Consider the following 22,869-nt stretch of genomic DNA (forward strand, 5'->3'; position numbering starts at 1 on the left):
TAATATTTTATATTATATATAATTTTAGGATACACACATTGTGTTATTAGGGTTTTTTAAAGTTAAGGCTTTTGTGGTAGATCCCAGAAGCTTCATAGTTGTGCCTGTCATGTCTGATGAAGCATCTTGGTTTTCCAGATCCAATGGAAGGAGGGAAGTGTCTGAGGTCTTCTCCCCGGCTGCCCTGATCCATCAGGAGAACCTTCCCTGCTCCTCTCCTCGTTCACCCTGATGATTCTGTTTGGCTTAGGCATCAAAGCCTGTCTTTGCAGAATTTGCCGTGCTATGGTCATAATTTGGTGCAAAGGCTGTGGCTCCTGGGGGCAGAGCTGCTTTCCAGAGCAGGTAATGTACGCCTCTTCCCCAGATGGATCCTGTTGAGGTCTTCTGTGATGTCTAGGATGGACTTCCCTTTTGTCTCTGGAATGAAGAGGTAGGTGAAAAGTCCCATTCCGATGAGCACACCAAAGAAAACAAGGAAGCAGTAGTGGCCAAGGGCCTCCTAAGAAAATCAGAGGTCAGGATGAGTATTTTTGGCAGAGGTTTAGTTAGTTTACTTTATTGTCATTGCACCTGAGGTGCAATTGAGGCCTTGTCAGACTCTAGGAAGGGTAAGAATTTCCCATGGGTAAAGATGATTCTGTTTATCCTCAGTTCATTCTGGACTTTCTGAATGAAATCAGGACACTTTCTGGTTTTCTTCTCCCTTCCCAGAACCACATTCTCCCCTGCATAGTTCTTTGGGGCTGTAGGGGGTACTGTAGCACTGGAGAACTGAAAACCTAATTAAATCCAAGCCACTGAGTGAATCTGATGGACAACTGGTGAGTTGGACAACAAGAAAGTCCTTTTTACCCATCATATAGTCTCCAAGAAGGAGTGGACAATGTGCTCAGTGGCTCAAACTAAAAAGAGGTTGGACAAATTTAAAAGAGCTCAGGAAGGCCTGGACATGGGTGGATGTGTAGCTGAAAGTTGGGGGCAGCACAGGTCCTTTCTGGAGGCAGGAACCTAAAGGACTGGTAGAAAATTATGGTGGCTGAAGGAAGCATTGAAGACATTTTCAACCTTCCTCCGAGCAACAAAGCAGAACAGAGAAGTAGGCAGAGGAGAGAGGCAGAGGGAGAAAGTTAAGCTCTTCTGGTGATTTTTGGCTGTCAATTCTTTAATCCAGGGGAGTGGCTCAAGTGCTGGTCAGTTAGGTCCCTTTTTTTAAAGTTTTTATTTTACACACATAAACACATCAACAAAAACAAACACGTGACGTAAGACAACATAGGAACAAGAAGTTCCATCATATATCATACAGCAGTTCCGTATCAGTTTCTTTGCAGTTAGTGTTTTCCCTTTCTATACCTTTCTATCTTACATTCATGGTCTTTTTATTCATTATCCATTTTTATGTACAATTCTATATTTATTTATACTTAGCTATTTATAACCAAATATTGTTTATCTATAATGTGCTATATATTCTTATTATCATTTATTCTCTTACATACAATTCTAGGTATACATTCACATGGTTATTCTTTTTCTTAGCCAATCTTATACTATTGTTATTCCATTTAAGAGATTATAGGGTACAGTTTGGATTGTATTGTTTACCATCCCTAGCGTCCATTATGACACCACCTTATTTTCTCTTTCTTTTCTTTTCTCTCTCCCTTGCTTCTCTACTTCCTTCCTTCCTCCTCTCCTTCCCCTTCTTTCTTCTCTTACCTCTCCCCTACTCTTACCCTCTCTCTTCCCCTTCCTACCCTCTCTTTCTCTTTTTCTCCCTTCCACCCACCTTTCCTTATCTCTTTCTTCTTCCCTTATCTCTCCTCCACTCTTCCTCTTCCTTTCCTACTATCTCTCCTTCTCTTTCTCTCCCTTCCATCCTCCTCTCCTTTCCCTTCCTTCTTCCCTCCTTTCTCTACTTCCTTTAGGCCCCTTTGGCAAAAGGTCCCTTTTGAATGATGCTCCCTATAGTGCCTTGGAGCTCGAAAGTCAAAATGGGAGAGAAGGAAGGGAAAACAAGAGTCTTCATTGGGGCAAAGAAGAGGGGTGGAATGGGAACCCTCTTTGGAAATAATTGAAAGAAACAGAAAAAAAATGCTATATTGAGCTATTTTAAGACTCTTGAAGGACAGCAGAAGTAAATCCAAATAATATTCTTTAAAGTGAACACATTTCTCTGAAATTAAGAATAATATGAATGTTTTGAAATGGTGCATTGGAAATCAGCTTTAAAAATCAATCACCAAGATTGTCATTACATACATGATTCATGTTATTATTTTAATTAATTTCTCCTTCCCTTTGGGCTCATGGCCTTCATTCCTACTTACCACCACAAAGGGAAAGGCTAAGCCGGTGATGAAGAGACCCAACCAGCTGAACGAGCCGGCCACGGCAAGGGCAGATGGTCGTGCATCAGGACGGAAAATCTCCACCATGACAGAGAAGATGGCACCAGCTGAAAGAAGAGACAGCTGTAGAATGTCAAGAGTTTCTCTCCTTGCAGGATTCATGTTCCATGCTCCTGAGCAGCCCTGGGTGTGGCCATGCCTTCAGTGCATGAAACAGCTTGCTGAGATTGCTCCCGGCACCCTCTAATCTCTGTATGTTGTTCACTTAATTTAAATTTATAGTTCATAGTCCAGATTCTGGTCCCCACACTTCTGTATGAACATCTTACACATAGTATTCCACCTCTGCCCCCAAGGTGGCCGGGAGAGTGAAAGACACATCACCCCCATGCCACAATATGAGATAATAATAATCTGCTGCACAAAATGCACTTTCTGGGAGCAAAGCTGCTTTTTCAAGATTGGTGAGGAGGCATAAATAGCTGTAGAAGCCAGGACAAAGCCTGTGTGGTAGAGGCATGGATTCCAGGGAGAAATTGCATCTGGACTCTCTTTAAGTGCAGTTGTCATCTACATCAGTATCTAACATCAAGTAGAATCACCTGTTACAGAAAAGGACTGGAAAAAACTCCAATCATATTTATTAGAATAAGGAGCAAAGTTGTTGTTGCTGAAATGCACAGACATTGAATGAAAAATATGTCACTTGGCAATGAAAAAGAATCTTGGATATTGAAGAAGAGGCAAATTCAGGACATAAAATCATGGGCATGAATAGTTCAATTTTGTTTAACTCTGTTTTCTTCTTGCTTCCAAATTTTCAAGTTCCAGACAAACTGGAATAGATTCAGATAAAGACATCAAATATGATTGGAGAACTAGAAATTCAGCCCTGATAAAGAGAGATGAGAGGAAGCAGCTGTATTTATCCTGAGAAGGCAAGATTGAAAGGGTGTGTGACCAGGCCCTTCAAATATTGAAAGGATCTCAGAACAAAAGTACAATTTACATAAAAGTAGGTTCTGGTTGAATGTCAGGAAAAAAGTATTTGAGGTGAGGCAGTTGAGAACCCTTGCTAAAGAAGATGGAGGCCTTCCCTTTATTCAGGTATTGAGTAGTGCCCATTTGCCATTTGCAAAATAAAGTTTCTTTTAACATGTAAGAAACAAAAAAGTCAAGGAAATGATTGGTCACCTAGCAGAAGAAGATAGTAAGGAGGTGATGAGCAGAAGAGAGAAAACATAATGGTTTACTTCATTCTTTGCATCTCTCTTTGCACAAAAGGGAAAAAAACAGTCCAGCCTATCAAAAACAGTGCTGTAAAAGACAGAAAAGGAAAGCAAGTCAAAACAGGCAAGAAAAAGATAAGGCGACACCTTTCCACCCTAGGTGAGTTCATATCATCAGGACTAGATGGATGACATCCCAGATATCTGAAGTAGTTGGCAGATGTGATCTTGAAACCACTGACCGAAATCTTTCAAAGATCCCAGAGCGTAAAAGGACTGCCAGAGGACTGGAAACAGCAGAAGTGGTTCAAATGTTCCTTGAAAATACAGACCAGTCAGTCTGACATCAATACCTAAGAAGATCCTGGAAAAGATAATCAAGCAACAGATCTGCAACCACCTAGAAACAAGCAAGTTATTAATAGAGCAAGTTATTGCTAGAAGCCAACATGGTTGTTAAAAACAGATCATACCAAATGAATCTTATTGCATTCTTTAACAAAATGTTGTGGAGTTAGTATATTTGAACTTCAGTAAGCATTTGACAAAGTAGACCACAGTGTAAAGTTCCCAAGAAATGACCTAATTAATTTACGAGCCTCGAGACAAAGTTCAAACAAAAAACATTCATTTATTAGGATCAACATCTTGGCTTGATCTTCTGTGGAGCCTAAACTGGCTTTCGCTTAATTGCGTTTGAACTGTACTCCTTATCTCCTTCCTTCTGTCATGCATCATACTAGGTTGTAGAAATATGAAATCCAGCTCTGGCCGAAGATATGCATGGAATCCTCCCTCGAATGCCAACCTGATAATAGCCATGGCAACACTTTAGAAGTTGACATCCGCTACCCTAACTTCCCGAAAGTGATCTGTGTGACACAAAGACAATTTGAGTATAGGTATATAATTTAGGGATGCGTTCCTTCCCCAGGCTTGCCTGGATTTTCTGCATGGAATTTTGCTATAAGGCAATCAGCCTGGATATTCCTACTTTTTACCCAAGATGCCGCTGATAAGGGGTAGCCCTTCCACTTGATTAAGTATTGGAGTTGTCTCCTGTGCCACCTCGAATCAAGGACTCATTGAACTTCATAATGGGTTTGGCCCCCAATGACCATAAGGACTGTGGGCTCCTGGGGTAGTGATCGCAGAGTGGATCCGATCACAGGTTTTAAGAGACTACTATGAAATGCCAGATGTATCTTTCCCAACAATCGAGGCAGTTTCAATTACACTGTGACTGGGTTGATGATCTTTACTATGGGGAATGGTCCCATAAACTTTGACCCCAGTTTCTTGCTAGGCAGTTTTAATCTCAAATATTTTGTGGAGAGGTAAGCCTTCTCTCCCACCTGGAATAGCCATTGTGGAGCTCAGTGTTTATTTATTTATTATTTATTAAATATATTTATATGCTGCCCAATCCCGAAAAACTCCAGGCGACTTACAAAAAATATAAGAAAAAAAACATAATAAAAGAAAACAATTTAAAAACAACAAACACCCTCATACATTTATTCTAGTCGGGGCTGGACCTCAACAGTGAGGTCAACAGCCCCAGGCCTGCCGGAGCAGCCAAGTTTTTACAGCTTTCCTGAAGGCCATGAGAGTGGGTATGGTCCGGATTTCCGGGGGGAGCTGGTTCCAGAGAGTCGGAGCAGCCACAGAGAAGGCTCTCCTCCAAGGGCCCGCCAGCTGACACTGTTTGGCTGATGGCATCTGAAGGAGGCCCAATCTGTGGGATCTTACTGGCCGCTGGGAGATATGTGGCAGCAGGCGGTCTCGAAGGTATCCTGGCCCTAAGCCATGTAAGGCTTTAAAGGTAATAACCAACACCTTGAATTGAGTCCGGAGACCAATTGGTAGCCAGTGCAGCTCACAGAGGACAGGTGTAATGTGGGTGTACCTCGGCACACCCAATATCGCCCGCGCGGCCGCATTCTGAACTAACTGCAGTCTCCAAATGCTTTTCAAGGGTAGCCCCATGTAGAGCGCGTTACAATAATCCAGCCTTGCAGTGACAAGGGCATGAGTGACCATTAGAAGCACCTCCCAGTCCAAATAGGGCCACAATTGGTGCACCAGATGAACTTGGGCAAAGGTTTATCTGCCTGTTTCTTATAGGTTTGTGCTGCTTTAGCCAGTGCTTTTTTTACATTTTCCCAAGTTGCTTTCAGCATCAACATCCAATTAGTCAAGCTGAGGGGGGGGGGTGTCCCTTGGATACTGAGGCATTGGGACAAAGTCCATGCTGCTCACTACTTTGAGTGTGAGTCCTGTGCTACTGTGCTATTGTGAACAGCAGTACACGACCTCAGCAAAGGATAAAAGGTCTGCCCAATTGGACTGCTGACAGTTCACGTAAAACCTCAGGTACTGCTCTACCATCAGTCTCTCTGCTGCCCCATTGGTACTCAGGTGAAAAGCTGAACTAAGACCCTGAGATGACCCAATGGACCGCAGGAACTCCCTCCAGAACTTAGCCGTGAACTGGACCCCTCTGTATGAGATAATTCTTCGAGGTACTCCATGAAGTTGGTAGATATGCTTCACAAACAGTTTAGCCAGCTTGTGAGCCAAGGGTAGTCCGCTACAGGGTATGAAGTGCGCCTGTTTGGAGAACAGATCTATTACAGTCCAAATCACCGTGTTTCCCCCACTTTTGGCAACTCTACTATAAAGTCCATTGCGATCTCCTCCCACGGCCTCATTGGCTCTGCTACTGTTTGCAGCAAGTCCGGGGGGGGGGGTCCATTGTCTCTTCATTGTGGCACAGATGGTGCAACTTTTCATGTAACTATCCACATCTTTCTTTATGCCAGGTCACCAGAATGGCATCCGGGCTAAGTGTAAAGTCTTTAGGAACCCAAAGTGGCCTGCCGGTTTGGCAATGTGAGTCTTCTGGAGAACTAGGGTACGTAGGGATTCTGGAATGTAGAGTTTTGTCTCCTTCAATGCAAGGGCATCTCTTTTTGTCAAGATGTGTTGGTTGTTTTGGAACCAGGGGTCTGCTAGCAGTTCAGTTTTGAGTCTCGTGGTTAGGTCGCTTGTGGGTTGGTTTTGCTGGTCATGGTGTTGGTGGTTACTTGGGTAGCTATTTGAGTAGAGGGAAAGATGGCATCTACTACATGCTCCCATTCGCATTTGTACTGAGGCATGTGGGAGAGGCGTCAGCTAGAAAGTTCCTCCCGCCTGGAATGTGCTTTAAGACAAAATTAAAACGGTTGAAGTATTGAGCTCATCGGACTTGTTTGGGTGAGAGTTTCCATGGGGTCGTAAGCGCCTCCAGATTTTTGTGGTCATTCCAGACTTCAAACGGTTTCTGGCTCCCTTCCAACAGGTATCTCCAGGTTAGCAGTGCCCATCTCACTGTGAAAGCCTCCTTTTCCCATGTGGCTCATCATCTCTCTGTGTCTGTGAGCTTGCGGGAGGTGTAGGCGCAGGGTTGTAAGTTTCCTTGGTTGCTTCTTTGGAGTAGCACTGCTCCCACTGCCATGTCGCTGGCTGGCTTGGATCATGAAGGGTTGTTCAGGGTCAGGATGCTTCAGCACTGGCTCCTTTACAAACATTTTTTTAGTGTTTTGAATGCCTCTTGGCAGGTGAAGTCCCACTCTAGGGGCTGTCCCAGATGAGGTTTCGTTCCTGGGCTCCCTATCTTGAGGTCTGTCAGGGGCTTGGCAATCTTTGCAAAAGAGGGAATGAATTGCCTGTAGAAGTTTGTGAAACCTCGGAAGCTTTGTAGCTGTCTACGGGTGCAAGGGGGCTGCCAGATTAGGACGGCTTGTACTTTGGCTGGGTCCATCTCTATTCCCTCATTTGACACTCAGTAACCCAGGTAGTCTAACCATGCATGGTGGAATTCACATTTTGATACTTTGATGTACAGGTTGGCTGCCAGAAGTTTTTCAGTACTTTGCGGACCAGGGGTACGTGGTCATCCATGGTCTCAGTGTAGATAAGGATGTCATCTAGGTAGACGAGGACCCCCTTGTAGAGGTGCTCGTGCAGCACCTTGTTTATTAACTGCATGAATACTGCTGAGGGCCCCTGCAGTCTGAAAGGCATCACTTTGAATTGAAAACTCCCTAAGGGAAGCTGAATGCTATTTTCCACTCATCTCCCTCTCTGATATGTACTCAGTAGTATGCTTCTCTGAGGTCTAGTTTGGTGAAGACTTTTCCCTTGGTCAGATGAGATAGCATGTCCTTTAGGAGGGGGAGCAGGTATAGGTTGTATACGCACACCCCATTTATCCCTCGAAAGTCCACATACAATCTCATAGTCCTATTTTTTTTTCTTTGAAGAGGACTGGTGCCATGACCCGTGGCTTGGCTGGCTCAATGAACCCCCTTGCTAGCTTTTTGTCTATGTATTTGCGCATCTCTTGCATTTACTGGGGTGTCATGATGTACAGTTTGGGCTTAGGTAGTTTTGCCCCGGGGATGATTTTGATGGCGTAGTCTTTCTCCCGGTGGGGAGGTAGAACATCACACTCAGCCTCGCTGAATACTTCTGCAAGCTCCTGAAAGTCCCAGTATGACCGTGTCTGTCATTTTGGTGGCTATTATGAATCGGATTACTTCCCAGTGATCCGCTAGTTCTAGCCTCACTGGTTCAGTTAGGTGGATGGCATAGGCTCCTCCCATTAAGGACCCATTGACCTGCTCGAACCAGATTGGGTGGGCCAGTCTTTTTGCTCTGATCCCCAGTTTCAGAACTGTGGTTAGGTTGCTCAAGCACCTTGTGCAGCCTGAGTCTATTAGGGCTTGAAAATCCCCCTGGTTTCCTGTTTTTGGGGCTGTGAGGCACATTGGAAAAAGGAGTGAATTGATTCACTCACCATTGGGTCATTTTCTCCCTCGTCCTTGCTGTCATATGATTCTGGTGACTGGTTGTCGTTGCCTGGGGTTCTACCACTTTCGCCTGCGGGGGAAGAGGCCTCTGCAGTCTGGAGAGCTTTCCTGGACATGCTGGTGGTCCATTTGGGCCCTTGTTCTGGTCGTGCCCTGTGTGGTGGATCTGGCCTTGGTTTTGGGGCTGGGGTTGGGCATGCGGATGACATGTGGCCCATCCCCCCACATCTGTAGCATTTCAGCAGACTTTGAGGGAGGGCTGGTCTCAGGGCCGGCTGTGGTGCTGTGGTTCCCCACCAGCTGGGTGGTTTCAGGTCAGGTTGACCTCTCTTATGTATCTGGTTGCTTTCTCATATCGTTGGCGTGCAGCCTGCTGTCGACTTTTGTTGCTATTCGGAATGACTCAGAGAGTTGATTTGGGATGTCACGGAATGCAGTTACCTGGGCCATTTGCTTGTCCAGGCTTGTTCTGAAGAAATGCACCAGCAGTCGCTCTGGTAAAGGGGGTAGCCTTCCTTTGACCCTCCTAAATTCACAGATGTGCTCTTTGATGGGGTGGCCCCTCTGCTTTAGGTTGCTGAGTTCCTCTTCCGCATATGGGTCCTCCTCCACCTCCTCAAATCTGGCCTCTAGCAGTTGCAGGAAGTCATCTATGTCTTGCAGTTGGGGGGCTCTCCTCTTATGGAGGGCTGCTAGCCATTCCCTTGCTTTTCCGTCTCTATGCTTGCGCCTGATATGGCTGGTCATCTTCTTCACCCCTAATTCAGAAAGAGGATGGAGGTTGCCTGCTCTTGGCAGCCTGCCTGGTGCGTGGGAGAGGCACTGGTTGCCATTTTGGGCTCCTTCTCCTTCTATTGGGAGGGGGAGGGGTTGCGCTCCAGTCTGCATCTCCTCCCTTCAACAGGATCAGATGTCTCTCCCCTCTCTTTTAGACGGCATGATGGGTGGCCCGGTCAAAATCCTCCCTCAATTGCTCTTTTGCACTCCCTAGGGATTCCATCTGGGGCTTTGGGAGCCTGACTTGTTTCAAGTCCCACCTCCAGTCCACCCTTGCCAGCTTGCTTTATACCATCCCTTTATCTGGGAATTGGAATAAGGGAACTCTACTTCAGCTGCCTTAGAGGTTAATTTCCAAAAGTACTCATGCTTTCTTGCTTCTGCTGCTGGGGAAGATATCACAGCATGGAAGTGTGGAACTCTGATGGGGGTGGGGGCTGGCTGACTTCCTCCAGTTGAATTCAGACTTTCTCCTGATAATCCACCTTGTGCCATGGCTGCCTGATTTTCCCTCCAAACACCCCAAATATTGGGGGGAGTGCTCAGAGAGCTCAGGATTCAGGAAACCCGGAAATCTTGATAGATTTTTAAAAGTCAATTTAGGCTCTTTGTGAAGTTCCCAAGAGATGGCCTAGTTAATTTACGAGCCTCAAGACAAAATTCAAACAAAAAACATTCATTTATTAGGATCAACATCTTGGCTTGATTTTCTGTGGAGCCAAAACTGGCTTTCACTTAATTGCGCTTTACTCCTCTATCTCCTCCCTTCTGTCATGTGCCATACCTCATATTCACGAACTAGGTTGTAGAAATATGAGATCCAACTCTGGCCGAAGATATGCATGGAATCCTCCCTCGAATGCCAACCTGATAATAGTCATGGCAACACTTTAGAGGTTGACACACAGGTTATATTCTGGGAAAGATAGAACAATATGGGATAGACAGTAACCACCACCAGATGGATTCTCAATTGACTGACCAAATGTACTCAGCAAGTCATCCTCAATGGAGGGAAATATGGTCAGGTACCCCAAGGTTCTGTCTTAAGCCCAGTGTTCTTCAATATCTTCATAAATGCGATAGATGAGAAGATAGAAGGGGAACTCATAAAATCTGCAGATGACACCAAGCTGGGGGGGGGGGGGGATTGCTAACAGTTTGGAAGGCTAAAGATCCAGGACCTTAAGAGATTTGAACACTGAGTCCTATCCAACAAGGTAAATTTCAGTGAAAAGTAAAGTCCTACACATAGGCAAGAAAAACCAATTGCACAGATGTAGAATAGATTTAACTGTGAGATGGATCTAGGTCTCCTAGTAGAGTACCACTGAAGTATGAGCCAGTAGTATACTGCAGCTCCCCCCAAAAACTAATGCAGTACTCTGAATCAACAGAGAGATTGTTTCAAGATCATGTGAAATGATAGTACAGTTTTGTGAGATCACATTTTGAATACTACACCAAATTCTGGTCACCACAATACAAACAAAATGTTGAAACCCTAGAAAGGGTGTAGAGAAGAGCAACAAAGATGATGAAGGGTCTGGAGGCTAAATCAACAGAGAAGACATAGGGCTAATGAGAGCAGTATTTCATTACTTGTGGGGCTGTTACAGAGAAGACAGAGTCAACCTATTCTCTAAAGCTCCAGGGTAGGACAAAATGTAATTGGTGGAAGAAATTGTGGGTTCTCTATCACTGGAGGTTTTCAAGAAGTGAATGAAGAACCATTTGCCCCCCCAGATGATATGTTTTTCCTCAAAAAATTGTTGGAGAAACATTTTTACTTGATTGAAGAAGTAAAAGATTGTGGTGAGTAAGACATCAGACTAGAACGAGTGGGAAACCATGAGTTCTACTTCTGATTTAGACGTGAAACCAGTTGTGTGACTTAAACAATTTATTTGTTAAATTTATATGGCCACCCATTTCACTAAAAAGCAACTCTGGCAGCATATGATAAGGTTAGAATAAAATTAATATATAAAGCTAATATTTTTAAATAAACAAACAAATAAATAAAGTGTATAGACAATGAAGGAAGGTCCATATCTGATTTCACTGTACTCACACGGACCACTTCCATAGAAAATTATGAAGAAGAAGATGAAGGCAATGCTGCTATAGGAAATCCAGGGAGATTGATCCTAAAAGGGAGGAATAAGAGCCGGTGGGATTAAAAGGAGGATCCACTGAGAGCAAACCAAAGTTTAGACCAGACATTGTCCCCTCCTGCATGATATCTTTTGCATCCTGTGTGTGGAGGATATTATGGAAATAGGAAACCCAAATTATTCAGCTTACAATTGATTTAGCTGCTTCTGTGATAGTGGTCCTAGCAACAGTAAATCTTTTTTTCCCCAGATTTTTTTAAAAAAAATTGTTCTCTTACATACCATTTTAAGTATACATTCACATAATTTTTCTTTACATTTGTTATTCTTACACATTTATTATTTCATTTAATGGATTATAATATACAGTTTGGGTTGCTTTATTTACCATATCTTTCTCCTATTGTAACACCACCTTATTTTCCTTTTCTTATTCAGCTTACAAATGATTTAGCAGCTTCTATCACAGAAGCTGCTTCTGTGATAGTGGTTCTAACCAATGTTCCCTCTAATTTTTTTTCAGTGTGAGCAGAAAAGTATAGTGTTTGAGCGGCATATTTTCATGCCTGAGCACCTGAATTTTTTTCACAGATGTCACCTAAGACAACAACAAAATCAGTATTATTTGAAACTCAAAGTTATGTTTATTCAAGGTACCCGCTTAATTAAAAGTGTTATATAATATCAGTATCACTTAACAACGCTCCTGCTTAGCAACCAAAATGTTGGCTCAGAAAGTCTGGCATTTGAAGCACGCAAGTCTTAAAGCTGTTGTTACAAGACCCTTACAAGACCCTAACCCTTTAGGGGAAAAAAACCCCAGGGGTCTTCAAACGTGACAGCTTTAAGACTTGTGGACTTCAACTCTCAGAATTCCTCCCTGAGGGGAATTGTATATTTGGACTGTTTCATAGTTACATTAGAGAACTACATTGTTAGAACTTAGCACAAAAGATACCTTTTATCTGAAAATCCAAATAGAGTAAACCTGCTATTATCCCAAAGCACTAATGTCATTTGTCACAATCTGTTTTACGAGTCTGTATTAAAATAGATTTTCACTAAATTTTATAGATCTATATTTCAGGAACCTATCAGAAGTTAGGGCAAGATAAGAGTGGAAGAATGAATTTTGTTGCAGGTCATGGGGATTTTTTCAGCATCTTAAAAGTGGAACGCATGTGCATTGAACTAGCAATACCCATTTAATAACAAAAGGAAATGGCTGAATTAAATTTGGTAAAGTTGCAAGCGAGCTGTAAAAAGCTTGTGGTTTTTAAAATCATAGAATTAGAAGGGATACTGGAGGTCTTCTAGTCCAGCCCCTTGTCCAAGGCAGGAGTCTTTATATCATCTGACAAATGGCTGTCCAGTCTTTTGAAAACCTGTAGCAAATGAATTAAGATTCCATTGATTTTAATTGTTCTTACTGTCAGATTTCTCCTTATTTCCAGCTTGAGTCTCCTTCTGACAAGTTTCCATTGCTTCTTGTCCTGTCCTCAGGTGCTATTGCTGCCGCCTCCTCCTCCTCCTCCAACAGCACCAACACATTTGCTGCCCAGTGCTGCGGCTGAGGTGAAGCCACCAAAGCTCCTGCTGGCGCCCCCGCAGTGTTGGGCGGAAATCCGGCAGTGCTGTTGGAGGAGGAGGTGAACCAGCCTGCCACCGCCGGCCACCGCCAGCCCCGCCACTCTTCCCACCCCCTTCCCAGCCCCACAGTCCAGTGGACACAGCAGAAGCAGCCCCGGGTCTCCGCTGCCGCTCCCCGCATTTTCTGGACGGGGTCTCTCAGGAAGGAATCCCCCTTTGAAGAGCCGTGCTCTTCAAAACAAGTCTGGGGAGGTCCTTTGCAGGCGGCTAGTTGTAGCCGCCTGCAAAGGACTTCCCCACGTTTGCTTTTCAGAAATCTCTGCGCGGCAGTTAGAAACTGCTGCGTGGGGGTTTCTTTCCACGTACGCGGCCGCGCAGCCGCGCACCTTAGAGGGAACAGTGGTTCTAACACAGAAAATCTTAATAACTCCTATAGTCAGTGACGTGCGGTGAGCTTCATGGCCAGTGAGGCAAGCATGAAAGCCCCGCCAAAGCCCCGGCGCCGTGTCCACCATAGAGCGGTCCCCGGCCATGAAGCTCACTGCACGTCACTCGGCAGTTCAAACTCTGCTCTGCAGCCCAAACTTTCTCCTCCCAGCAACTTGGCCTGTTGGACACAGTAGTGGTGGGGGAGGAATGGGCTGGGTGGGCTGGCTGGCTGGGGAGGGGGGAGCCCTTTAAAGCCCTGCTGCCGCGCCTTCCCAGCAAGACTTCCTTTCAGCTCGTGGTTTCCCTTGCCTGCCTTAACCAAAGCTTGGCGCCCTGCCTCTGCCTTCGCGCTCTCCCTCTCTCAGCTGTGCAGCAGCTTCGGCGGCAGCTCTCGGCCTACGGCAGCAACATCGCGCAGGCTGTGGAAGGAGAAGGAGGGAACCAAGAGAGGCGTTTAACGGGCGTGCGCCCCACAGCCAGGACCGTCATTGCACCTCAAGCCACGTTTCTTCCTGCAAAGCCCTTCGGGCAACCCGAGAGCTCCACCTAATGCCCGAAGGGCTTTGCAGGAAGAAATGCGGCTTGAGGCGCAATGACGGTCCTGGCCGTCGAATGATCTCACCCAGTGGCTTCATGTAGATATTAAACAGGAGGGGGGACAGGACCGAACCCTGCGGCACCCCATAATTCAGGGGCCTAGGGGTCGATCTCTGCCCTCCGACCAACACCGACTGCGACCTGTCCGAGAGGTAAGAGGAGAACCACCGTAGGACAGTGCCTCCCACCCCCACCTCCCGCAGTCGTCGCAGAAGGATACCATGGTCGATGGTATCGAAGGCCGCTGAGAGGTCAAGGAGCACTAGGACGGAGGCATAACCTCCATCCCTGGCTCTCCAGAGATCATCGATCAATGCGACCAAAGCGGTTTCCGTGCTGTAGCCAGGCCTAAATCCCGACTGGAATAGTCATGGCAGACAGCCAAGCAGGCATCAGTATAATTTAGAAGCTTGGGACAGAACACTAATATGTGTCAGTAGTACTTCTAATGATAAGATAAATAAAATGGTCCACCTCCTTATCTTTTTTTGGTCCCTTTCATCTCACTTTAAAGGGATTATATCTATTTCTTCTATGTCCCTTCTCAGTTCTGAATTCATCCATCCCATGTCGATTCTTGACCAAGAGTTATGGGAGTTTGAGAAAAAGGTATATTGACTCTTTTTTGGGGTTAACTCTCTCCACGTATCTTGCGTCATTTCAAAAAATGTATTCGGCAGTGTTCTTCTCTTCTTCTTGTTGTTTTTATTACTTATATAATCTTTCTTAGTATCTACCACTGCATTGAAATCTCCTATTAGGCATATGTTTTCATGACCTAACTATTATTTTCTGATGCAATTTATAGTAAAATTCCTTCTGATTATTATTCAGTGCATAAATTACTGCAAGTTACATTTTTTTGGATTTGTTATTATTTCAATCAATAGTGTTCTTCCCTCTTCATCAGCATAGATCTTTTTCAGTGTCAGCCACTCTTTTGCTATACCCCTGTTCTTTTACTGTGCCAGAGCCAGATGAAGTTTCCAAATTTTAGGAAATTCTAAAATATTACCATATTGTTTCTTTTTGGGTATCTCTTTTAAACAAATAATATCCATATTCTGTTTTTGAAGTTTTGTGAATATTTCTTTTCTTTTGGCTGTGGAGTTCATTCCATTAATGGTAATTGATAACATATTAATTTCTTCTTCCATCTTATCATTTATATGTAAGTCTCAGTCCACTCTTTGCCCTTGTCTCTCTCTCTGTGCTCCTGTTCTCACACCTTCTCTTTCATGGCATTCCATTTCCATCCCTTTTCTTACGACTTAGTCTAACTTTTTAGTTTGTGTATATCTCCTTTTACCTCTCCCATCTCGCTCTTTATTTCCACGTGATTTTTTTGTTATTGACTCCTGCGTTTTCATCATCGTTTCTTGAATCATAATGAGGGTCAACTGCATGTTCTGCAGACTCAGTGTAGAGCTTGATTTCTCGCCACCCAACATACTTTCTTTTGAGCACTGTCCAATGGTAGTAGTTTCTTCTCCATTTAGATATTCTTTTATTTGTTTTCCATCTACTTGTTCCCCTTTATACAGATTCTCAAAGTACTTGTATGCAATCTTTTGCTTCCCGTCTATTGTATGTTGTAGTTCACCAGTTTCCTCTTGAAGTTGATATATTAATCTTTTTTCTCTTTCTTATCTCAATCTATATGACTGCCACTTCCCTGGTTTATTTGCTTGCTCAAAGAAGTTTTGTTTTCTTAGTTTTAGGCCCCTTATCATTTCTCCCTGGTCTAATATATTTAATTAATGTTTTGCTAACATCCAATCCTTTCTAATTTTGTCACTTTGTGGCTTATTATGTAATTCTATTTCTAAATTTTAAATTTCCTCCTCTAATATCTTCTGTTGTGCCCATTTTTCTTTGTTTCTTTTTGCTGAATACGCTATAATAATTCCACATGAATAAGTTTTCATGATGTCCCATAGATTTTGTATAGATGTCTGTTCTTTTGTGTTTTCTTTAAGGAATAATTCCAATTCATTTCTACATTTTTGAATAAATTCTTTTTCTTTTAATATTTGCAGTTTTAACGTCCATCTTCACCTAGTTTTCCCCCCTTTCCAGATTATTTTAATGGGGTTGTGATCTGCCCATGTATTTGGTAATATTTCAATTGTATGTATTTCTGCCCCAATTTCCCCATTCATCCATGCCATATCAATCCATGACCAAGATTGGTGTGGGTTGGAATAAAAAGTAAATTGTTTTTTTTTCTAGTTCCATTTTTCTCCAAATATCTATCAAGTTTAGCTCCTCCATCATCTCCTCATCTCAAAACAGGTTGTTGGTAATACTTTTTTTTTCTTTTTAGTTTTTTTGTCACTTATGTATTTTTTACTGTCTACCATAGTAGCATTATAATCTCCTATTATGCAGATATTCCTCACTCCAATTTCTCTAATTTTTTCATGTAATTTTTTATAAAAGTCCTTCTGATTTTCGTTTGGGGCGTATATTGCTACCAGTAGTATTGATTTTTGATTTATCCATATCTCTATCATTAATATTCTTCCCTTTGGGTCTGCATAAATTAAATTTGTCTTTATCCCATCTTTAACATATATAGCTATCCCTAGAGCCAAGGTGGCGCAGTGGTTAAATGCAGCACTGCAGGCTACTGCTAGATCAGCAGGTCAGCGGTTCAAATCTCACCGGCTCAGGGTTGACTCAGCCTTCCATCCTTCCGAGGTGGGTAAAATGAGGACCCAGATTGTTGGGGGCAATATGCTGACTCCCTGTAAACCGCTTAGAGAGGCCTGAAAGGCCTATGAAGCGGTATATAAGTCTACTGCTATTGCTATTGCTATTTTCTCTTTTCTTCTGCTGAGGCTGCATATAATTTTCCTAATTTAGGACATTCCAGTGATTTTATATCTTGTTTTTCAATGTGTGTTTCCTGTAAGCATATTATATCTGCCTTTTGTTTTGTTAATTTTGCCCAGATACACTTTCTTTTTGTTGGCAAATTTAAACCGTTAATATTTACTGACAATAATTGAATTTCTTCTTCCATCCTCCTAATTCTCTACCTGTCTTTGTTTTTTATTAACTCTAGTTTCTTTTTTGGCTCCTTGTTTTTGGTCTCACTTCCTCCTCTCTCTGTTGTTCTTCCTCCTCCCTGCTACCTTCTCCCTGTTCTTCCGTTACTCTCTGTTGTTGTTCTTCCTGGCTTCTATAAAAAATCTGTTTGTGAATATATCAGTTACTATGCAATGCTCTCTTCTTAGTTCTTTATAGTGCTGTCTTTATCTATCTATCTATCTATCTATCTATCTATCTATCTATCTATCTATCTATCTAATCTCTATCATTCTAGATCTAGCTGTATGGGCCAGGGCATGGTGAGGCTGGGAGTCTCACGAGCAGGGTGTGGAACATTCGCTTGCACAATCCCTTCTCCAGCTGTGCAGAGTGCCATTCACTGACCTAAGGGTATTCCGAAGGTGTCAAGCCACAGGAGCCGGGGAGTGGGGAACAGGCGCTCATGTGGCTTGGTTTCTTCAGGATACCCCTAGTCAGTGAATGGCACTGTGTCAGGCTGGAAAGGTGGTTTGTTGGATAGCTGCTCATGAGCATGGTCACCTCATGGCTGCTGTGTTGTGCTGCTGAGACAGCGCAACACAGCTGTTCCCCCTGAGGGTGTGCCCAGCTCTTCAGGAGCCTGCTCATAAGAGACCAGATGCCCAGCAACCCTCCTCTCCAGCTGGGCACAGCACCAGTCACCAACCTAGCAGTATCCTGAAAGTGCCAAGCAACGCGAGCTCCTTTGCCCCACCCCCCAGTTCCCATGGCTTGGCGCCTTCAGGATACTGCTAGGTTGGTGAGTGGCGCTCTGCCTGGTCAGAGGGGACATCATTTTTTCGAGGAAACATGGTACCTATTCTGTGGGTGTGGCCTATTTTGTGGGTGTGGCCCAGTGACATGCAGTCAGGTGAGGCAAGTGAGGCACAGCCTCATCGCTCTCATCATGAAAAGAAAAAAATGTAAAAGGAAAAAGGCGAAATCTGAGGTGAGACTGCTGCCTCACCGTGGATGACTCTGTTTAACTGTTTTAAAAAGCCTCTAAAAAAGCACCCTCTACTATGAGACAGGAAAACTGCATACCTCATCTAGTCTGACTTTTTAGGCATTTTATGATCGCTCAAGCAGAATTAAGCGAGGCTTAAAAGCCTAAAAAGTACAGAGGTAGGTGAGGCACGCAGTTCTCCTGCCTCATAGTTCTTCCTGTGATTCGTTTCCTTTTTTCTTCCCTTCTCGCTTGCAATACAGTGACAATAAAGGGGGAGTGCAGAGATGTACCTTTATCTCTTCATTGATTTCCCTTTTTACAGGATGAGCCAGCTTCCAGCTTCTTTTATTTTCTGGAGGGCTCACCTCTTTCTCCATTTCTGCCATTTTTTATTTTATTTTATTTTATTGTTTGGTGTGTGTGTGTGTATGTATATATCTACTTTGGTAGAGATGAAATGGCTGCTGGTATTATTTGGGGAAAAGCTTTTGGGGGAAGGTTGTGGAGAGGAAGGGAGGGAGGATCGGGGCGGCTTTTATTGCTGGGCACTACGGGTGTCAAAGGAGAAGAGCTCCAGTTCTTTTCTTGTGCTTATCTCACAGAGCCACGCTGTACAGGAGACTCCTCAGCGCTAGACTCAGATCAGCGTGAGCCGCTGCCTCCTTCAGATGCCCTCAGCCAGACAATGTCAGCTGGCGGGCCCCCGGAGGAGAGCCTTCTCTGTGGCTGCTCCGACCCTTTGGAATGAGCTACCTCCTGAGATCCAGACGTTACCCACTCTCATGGCCTTCAGGAAAGCTGTTAAAACCTGGCTATTCCGGCAGGCCTGGGGCTGTTGACCTCATTGCTGAGGTCCAGCCCCGATTAGAACGAATGCATGTGTTGTGATTTTAAATCTGTCTTTTCTTATTTTTTTTCTTCCTCTTCTTCTTTTTTGTAAGCCACCCGGAGTCCTTTGGGATTGGGCGGCATATAAATTTTAATTAATAATAATAATAATAATAATAATAATAATAATAATAATAATAATAACCTTCAAATTACTCACAGGCATTATTGCAGATAACATGATGGATTATTTGGAAACAAACAACATCTTGCCAGTAGAGCAAAAAGGCAACAAAAGAAGGAGCAGGGGCACAAAAGATCAGCTTCTAATTGATAAAATGATATTAGAAAATTGTAAGAACAGAAAAACGAACTTGAATATGGTCTGGATTGATTACAAAAAGGCATTTGACTCACTGCCACATAGTTGGATCATAAAATGCTTAGAAACAACTGGCATTAGCAAAAATATTACATCCTTTACTGAAAAGGCAATGAAACAATGGAGAACTGAGTTGGCAGTAGGGAATGAGAGCTACGGAATGGTTAATATCAAGCGAGGAATTTTCCAGGGTGATTCACTTTCACCTCTTCTCTTCATCATCGCAATGATCCCACTATCAGTAATCTTAAAAAAAATGAAATTAGGCTACCAAACAGCCAAAAAAGCTGAAAAAATTTCGCATTTACTATATATGGATGATTTGAAACTCTATGGCAAGTCAGAAATAGAAATCCAATCATTGACAAATACAGTCCGAGTATTCAGCACCGATATTTCAATGCAGTTTGGCATGGAAAAATGCGCCACTGTATCCATAAAAAGAGGCAAAATCACTGCATCTGAGGGAATTGAAATGCCCAATGGCCAACTAATTAAATGCAAAGAAAATGAAGCCTACAAATACTTAGGCATTCTGCAGTTGGATAACATCAAGCATGGAGAAGTAAAAACTATTGTCAGGCGAGAGTACACCAACAGAGTTAGGAAAATTTTGAAATCTAAATTGAATGGTGGAAATACAATCAAGGCCATAAATACCTGGGCAATACCAGTTATAAGATACACAGCTGGCATAGTTAACTGGACACAAGCTGATTTGGACCTTTTGGACCGAAAAACCAGGAAACTAATGACAATGCACTACAGTTTACATCCACGTGGTGATACTGATAGACTGTACCTGCCCCGAAAATCAGGTGGCAGAGGATTATTACAAGTGAAGCAAACAGTTGAAGAAGAAAAACATGCACTGGCTGATTATTTAAAAGAAAGTCAAGAACATCTATTAATCGAAGTAAAGAACAAAAATCTACTGAAGGCCCAACAGACAAAACAAGAATACAGAAAAGATGTGATAAAATCAAGAATGGAGAGTTGGCAGAACAAAGCACTGCATGGTCAATTTCTGGAAAAAATAAAAGATAAAGTGGACAGTGAACAAACTTGGTTATGGTTAACAACAGGTACATTAAAGAAAGAAACAGAGTCACTACTCCTGGCTGCGCAAGAACAAGCTATCCGCACAAATGCCATTAAGGCCAAAATCGAAAAATCCTCTGATGATGCCAAATGCAGACTTTGCAAAGAAGCTGATGAAACTGTTGATCACATACTCAGCTGCTGTAAAAAAATCGCGCAGACTGATTATAAATTGCGGCACAATTCAGTAGCACAAATGATCCATTGGAATTTGTGCAAAAATTATAATATTAAAACAGCAACAAACTGGTGGGAACATCAGCCTGAAAAAGTCACCGAAAATCAGATGGTCAAGATCTTGTGGGATTTCCGTATACAAACTGACAAAATACTGGCGCATAATACACCAGACATCACACTGGTTGAGAAAAATAAGGTCACAATCATAGACATCGCAATACCAGGTGATAGCAGGGTCGCCGAGAAGGAACATGAAAAAATCGCAAGATACCAGGACTTAAAAATCGAAATTCAACGACTATGGCACAAACCAGCAGTGGTAATTCCAGTGGTAATTGGCACACTGGGTGCTATTCCAAAAGCACTGGAATTACATTTAAAACAGTTAAAAATTGACAAAATCACCATCAGTCAAATGCAAAAAGCCGCACTGCTTGGATCTGCACGCATATTACGAAAATACGTTACGACGTCCTAGGCCCCTGGGTGGGGCCCGACTAGTAACCAATGCCAAATCCAGCGAAACAACTGGCCGCTGTGATACAATTGTACAATAATAATAATAATAATAATGTTGGCTTAGGAAGGAGGGGAATGGGGAGCAGCAGCAGCAGCTGGTTGGATGCAGGGAGGGAACACAAAGCCAACATGGAGGGAACCGCAGCTGGCGCTGAGTGTGACACTGAGGAGTCTCCTGCACAGTGTGGCTCTCCTCAGCGTCAGAGAGGGGAGAAAGAGAGAGAGAGAGAGAGAAAGAGAGAAATGAAAGAGAGCTGGAAGGAGAGAATGGGAGAGAGGGAAAAGAGAGGGAAACAAATTAGAGAGAAAAGGGGGAGAGGGAGAAAGAAATGAAAGAGAGCTGAAGGGAGAGGATGGAAGAGAGAGAAAAGAGAATGAAACAAATCAGGAGGAAAGAAAGGAAGAGAAAAGAAAGAAAGAAAGAAAGGAAGGAAGGAAGGAAGGAAGGAAGGAAGGAAGGAAGGAAGGAAGGAAGGAAGGAAGAAACTTTCTCAGACCTATGATGAAAGCAATGGTAAGCTAGATCTCTTGCCAAGAAAATTGCAGTTTGCCAGAAGGTACAAAAAATGCATCGGAAAATAAGATTATTTATAATTTTAGATAACGTATTATATTGTCCAACTGAAAATACTTAATTGTCATCATCATTATCATCATCTTTCTCTCTCTCTCTCCTCCCCCTCCCCACTCGTAGGGACTATTGTCCCTTGTGGAAAACACAACAAGGAACTCCTCAGCTCCTTGCTTCCCCCCAATCTCTTTTTTTGTTGTTGTTGGCCACTGGGGGTCACCTCATATGGTCCTCGGTGATACCCTCTTGCCCGCCAACCCTTCAAAATGCGCAAGGATGGGACGAAATGGCGCAGATCCTTTTATTAAAACGCCCTGTATTACGAAGGCATTTTAATAAAAAGATTGCGATGACGTCAGTGCCTCACCATAAACCTCACCGCACGTCACTGGTGTGGCCTATTTTGTGGGTGTGGCTTGGCAGTCATGTGACTGGATGGGTGTGGCCAACTGATGTCACTCAACAGGAGATGCCATGGATTGGGTAAAATATGGGGAAACTCACTTAACAACGCTCTTGCTTAGCAACCAAAATTTTGGGCTCAATTGTAATCATAAGTCAAGGACTATTTCTGCCTTCCTCTGCATGACAGCCTTGTCCTAGTAAACTCCTTCTCCTTTCTGGCAATTTTCCTCTCTGTTAGAGTGACCAAAATAATCCATACAATGTAAGATTTCCAGCTGCAGCAGGGGGTTGGACTAGATGACCTCCGAGTAGACTTCTAGTCCTAAATTGCTATGCTGTTTTTCTTTCTTTTTGCTAACAAAAAAACCTGCCTGAGACTCATTCCGCATTCCTGCCAGATAGAGATAATGAGATAATGAGCCTATAGAAAGTTTGGCTCCATTCACAAGCAGGGAATGATCCAAACCCTTTTAGAAACATAAAGCCCATATTGCACAAACCCCAAAACTTCAAAAACATAGTCCCATATAACATAATCTAACCAGTTTGTTGTTCCGAGCAGCTTTTCAATTTAAAGCTTTAATTTAAAGTTTGCAGCATTAAGACTTGTGGACTTCAACTCTTAAAATTCCACATCCAGGCATGCTCAGTTCCAATTTAAAGCAACAGCATTTTTCTCCTTTGCTAAAAAGTAAGTTCCCTTCCTTCTTTCTTTTTCTTTTTCTTTCTCTTTCTTTCTCCCTTCCCTTCCTCCCTCCCTCTCTCTCTCTCAAACACACATGTGCGCACACACAGAGAAGTTGGATTGGATACCTCTCCTACCCCCTTCCCCCCCTCTCTCAAACACACACACACACATGCACACACAGAGAGAGAAGTGGAATTGGATATCTCTCTCCCACCCCCTTCC

General features: G+C 43.3%; 1 protein-coding gene across 6 annotated transcripts in view; it reads right to left on the reverse strand.

Moving 5' to 3' along the window:
* The window catches only part of LOC116517087 (solute carrier family 2, facilitated glucose transporter member 11-like), a 56,272-nt gene continuing 33,403 nt past the window's right edge, over positions 1-22,869 (reverse strand). For 3 of the 6 annotated variants that reach the window (XM_032229858.1, XM_032229859.1, XM_032229857.1), the window contains exons 10-12: positions 11,291-11,366; positions 2,334-2,461; positions 1-502 (exon numbers count right to left, since the gene is read on the reverse strand). In XM_032229858.1, coding sequence (XP_032085749.1) covers positions 290-502; positions 2,334-2,461; positions 11,291-11,366 — 417 coding nt within the window. In that variant the 3' untranslated portion in view covers positions 1-289. The remainder of the gene's footprint in view (positions 503-2,333; positions 2,462-11,290; positions 11,367-22,869) is intronic. The other 3 variants (XM_032229860.1, XM_032229862.1, XM_032229861.1) reach the window with 3 other exon arrangements.

This window comes from Thamnophis elegans, chromosome 13, assembly GCF_009769535.1.
Source record: "Thamnophis elegans isolate rThaEle1 chromosome 13, rThaEle1.pri, whole genome shotgun sequence".
Classification (NCBI taxonomy): domain Eukaryota; kingdom Metazoa; phylum Chordata; class Lepidosauria; order Squamata; family Colubridae; genus Thamnophis; species Thamnophis elegans.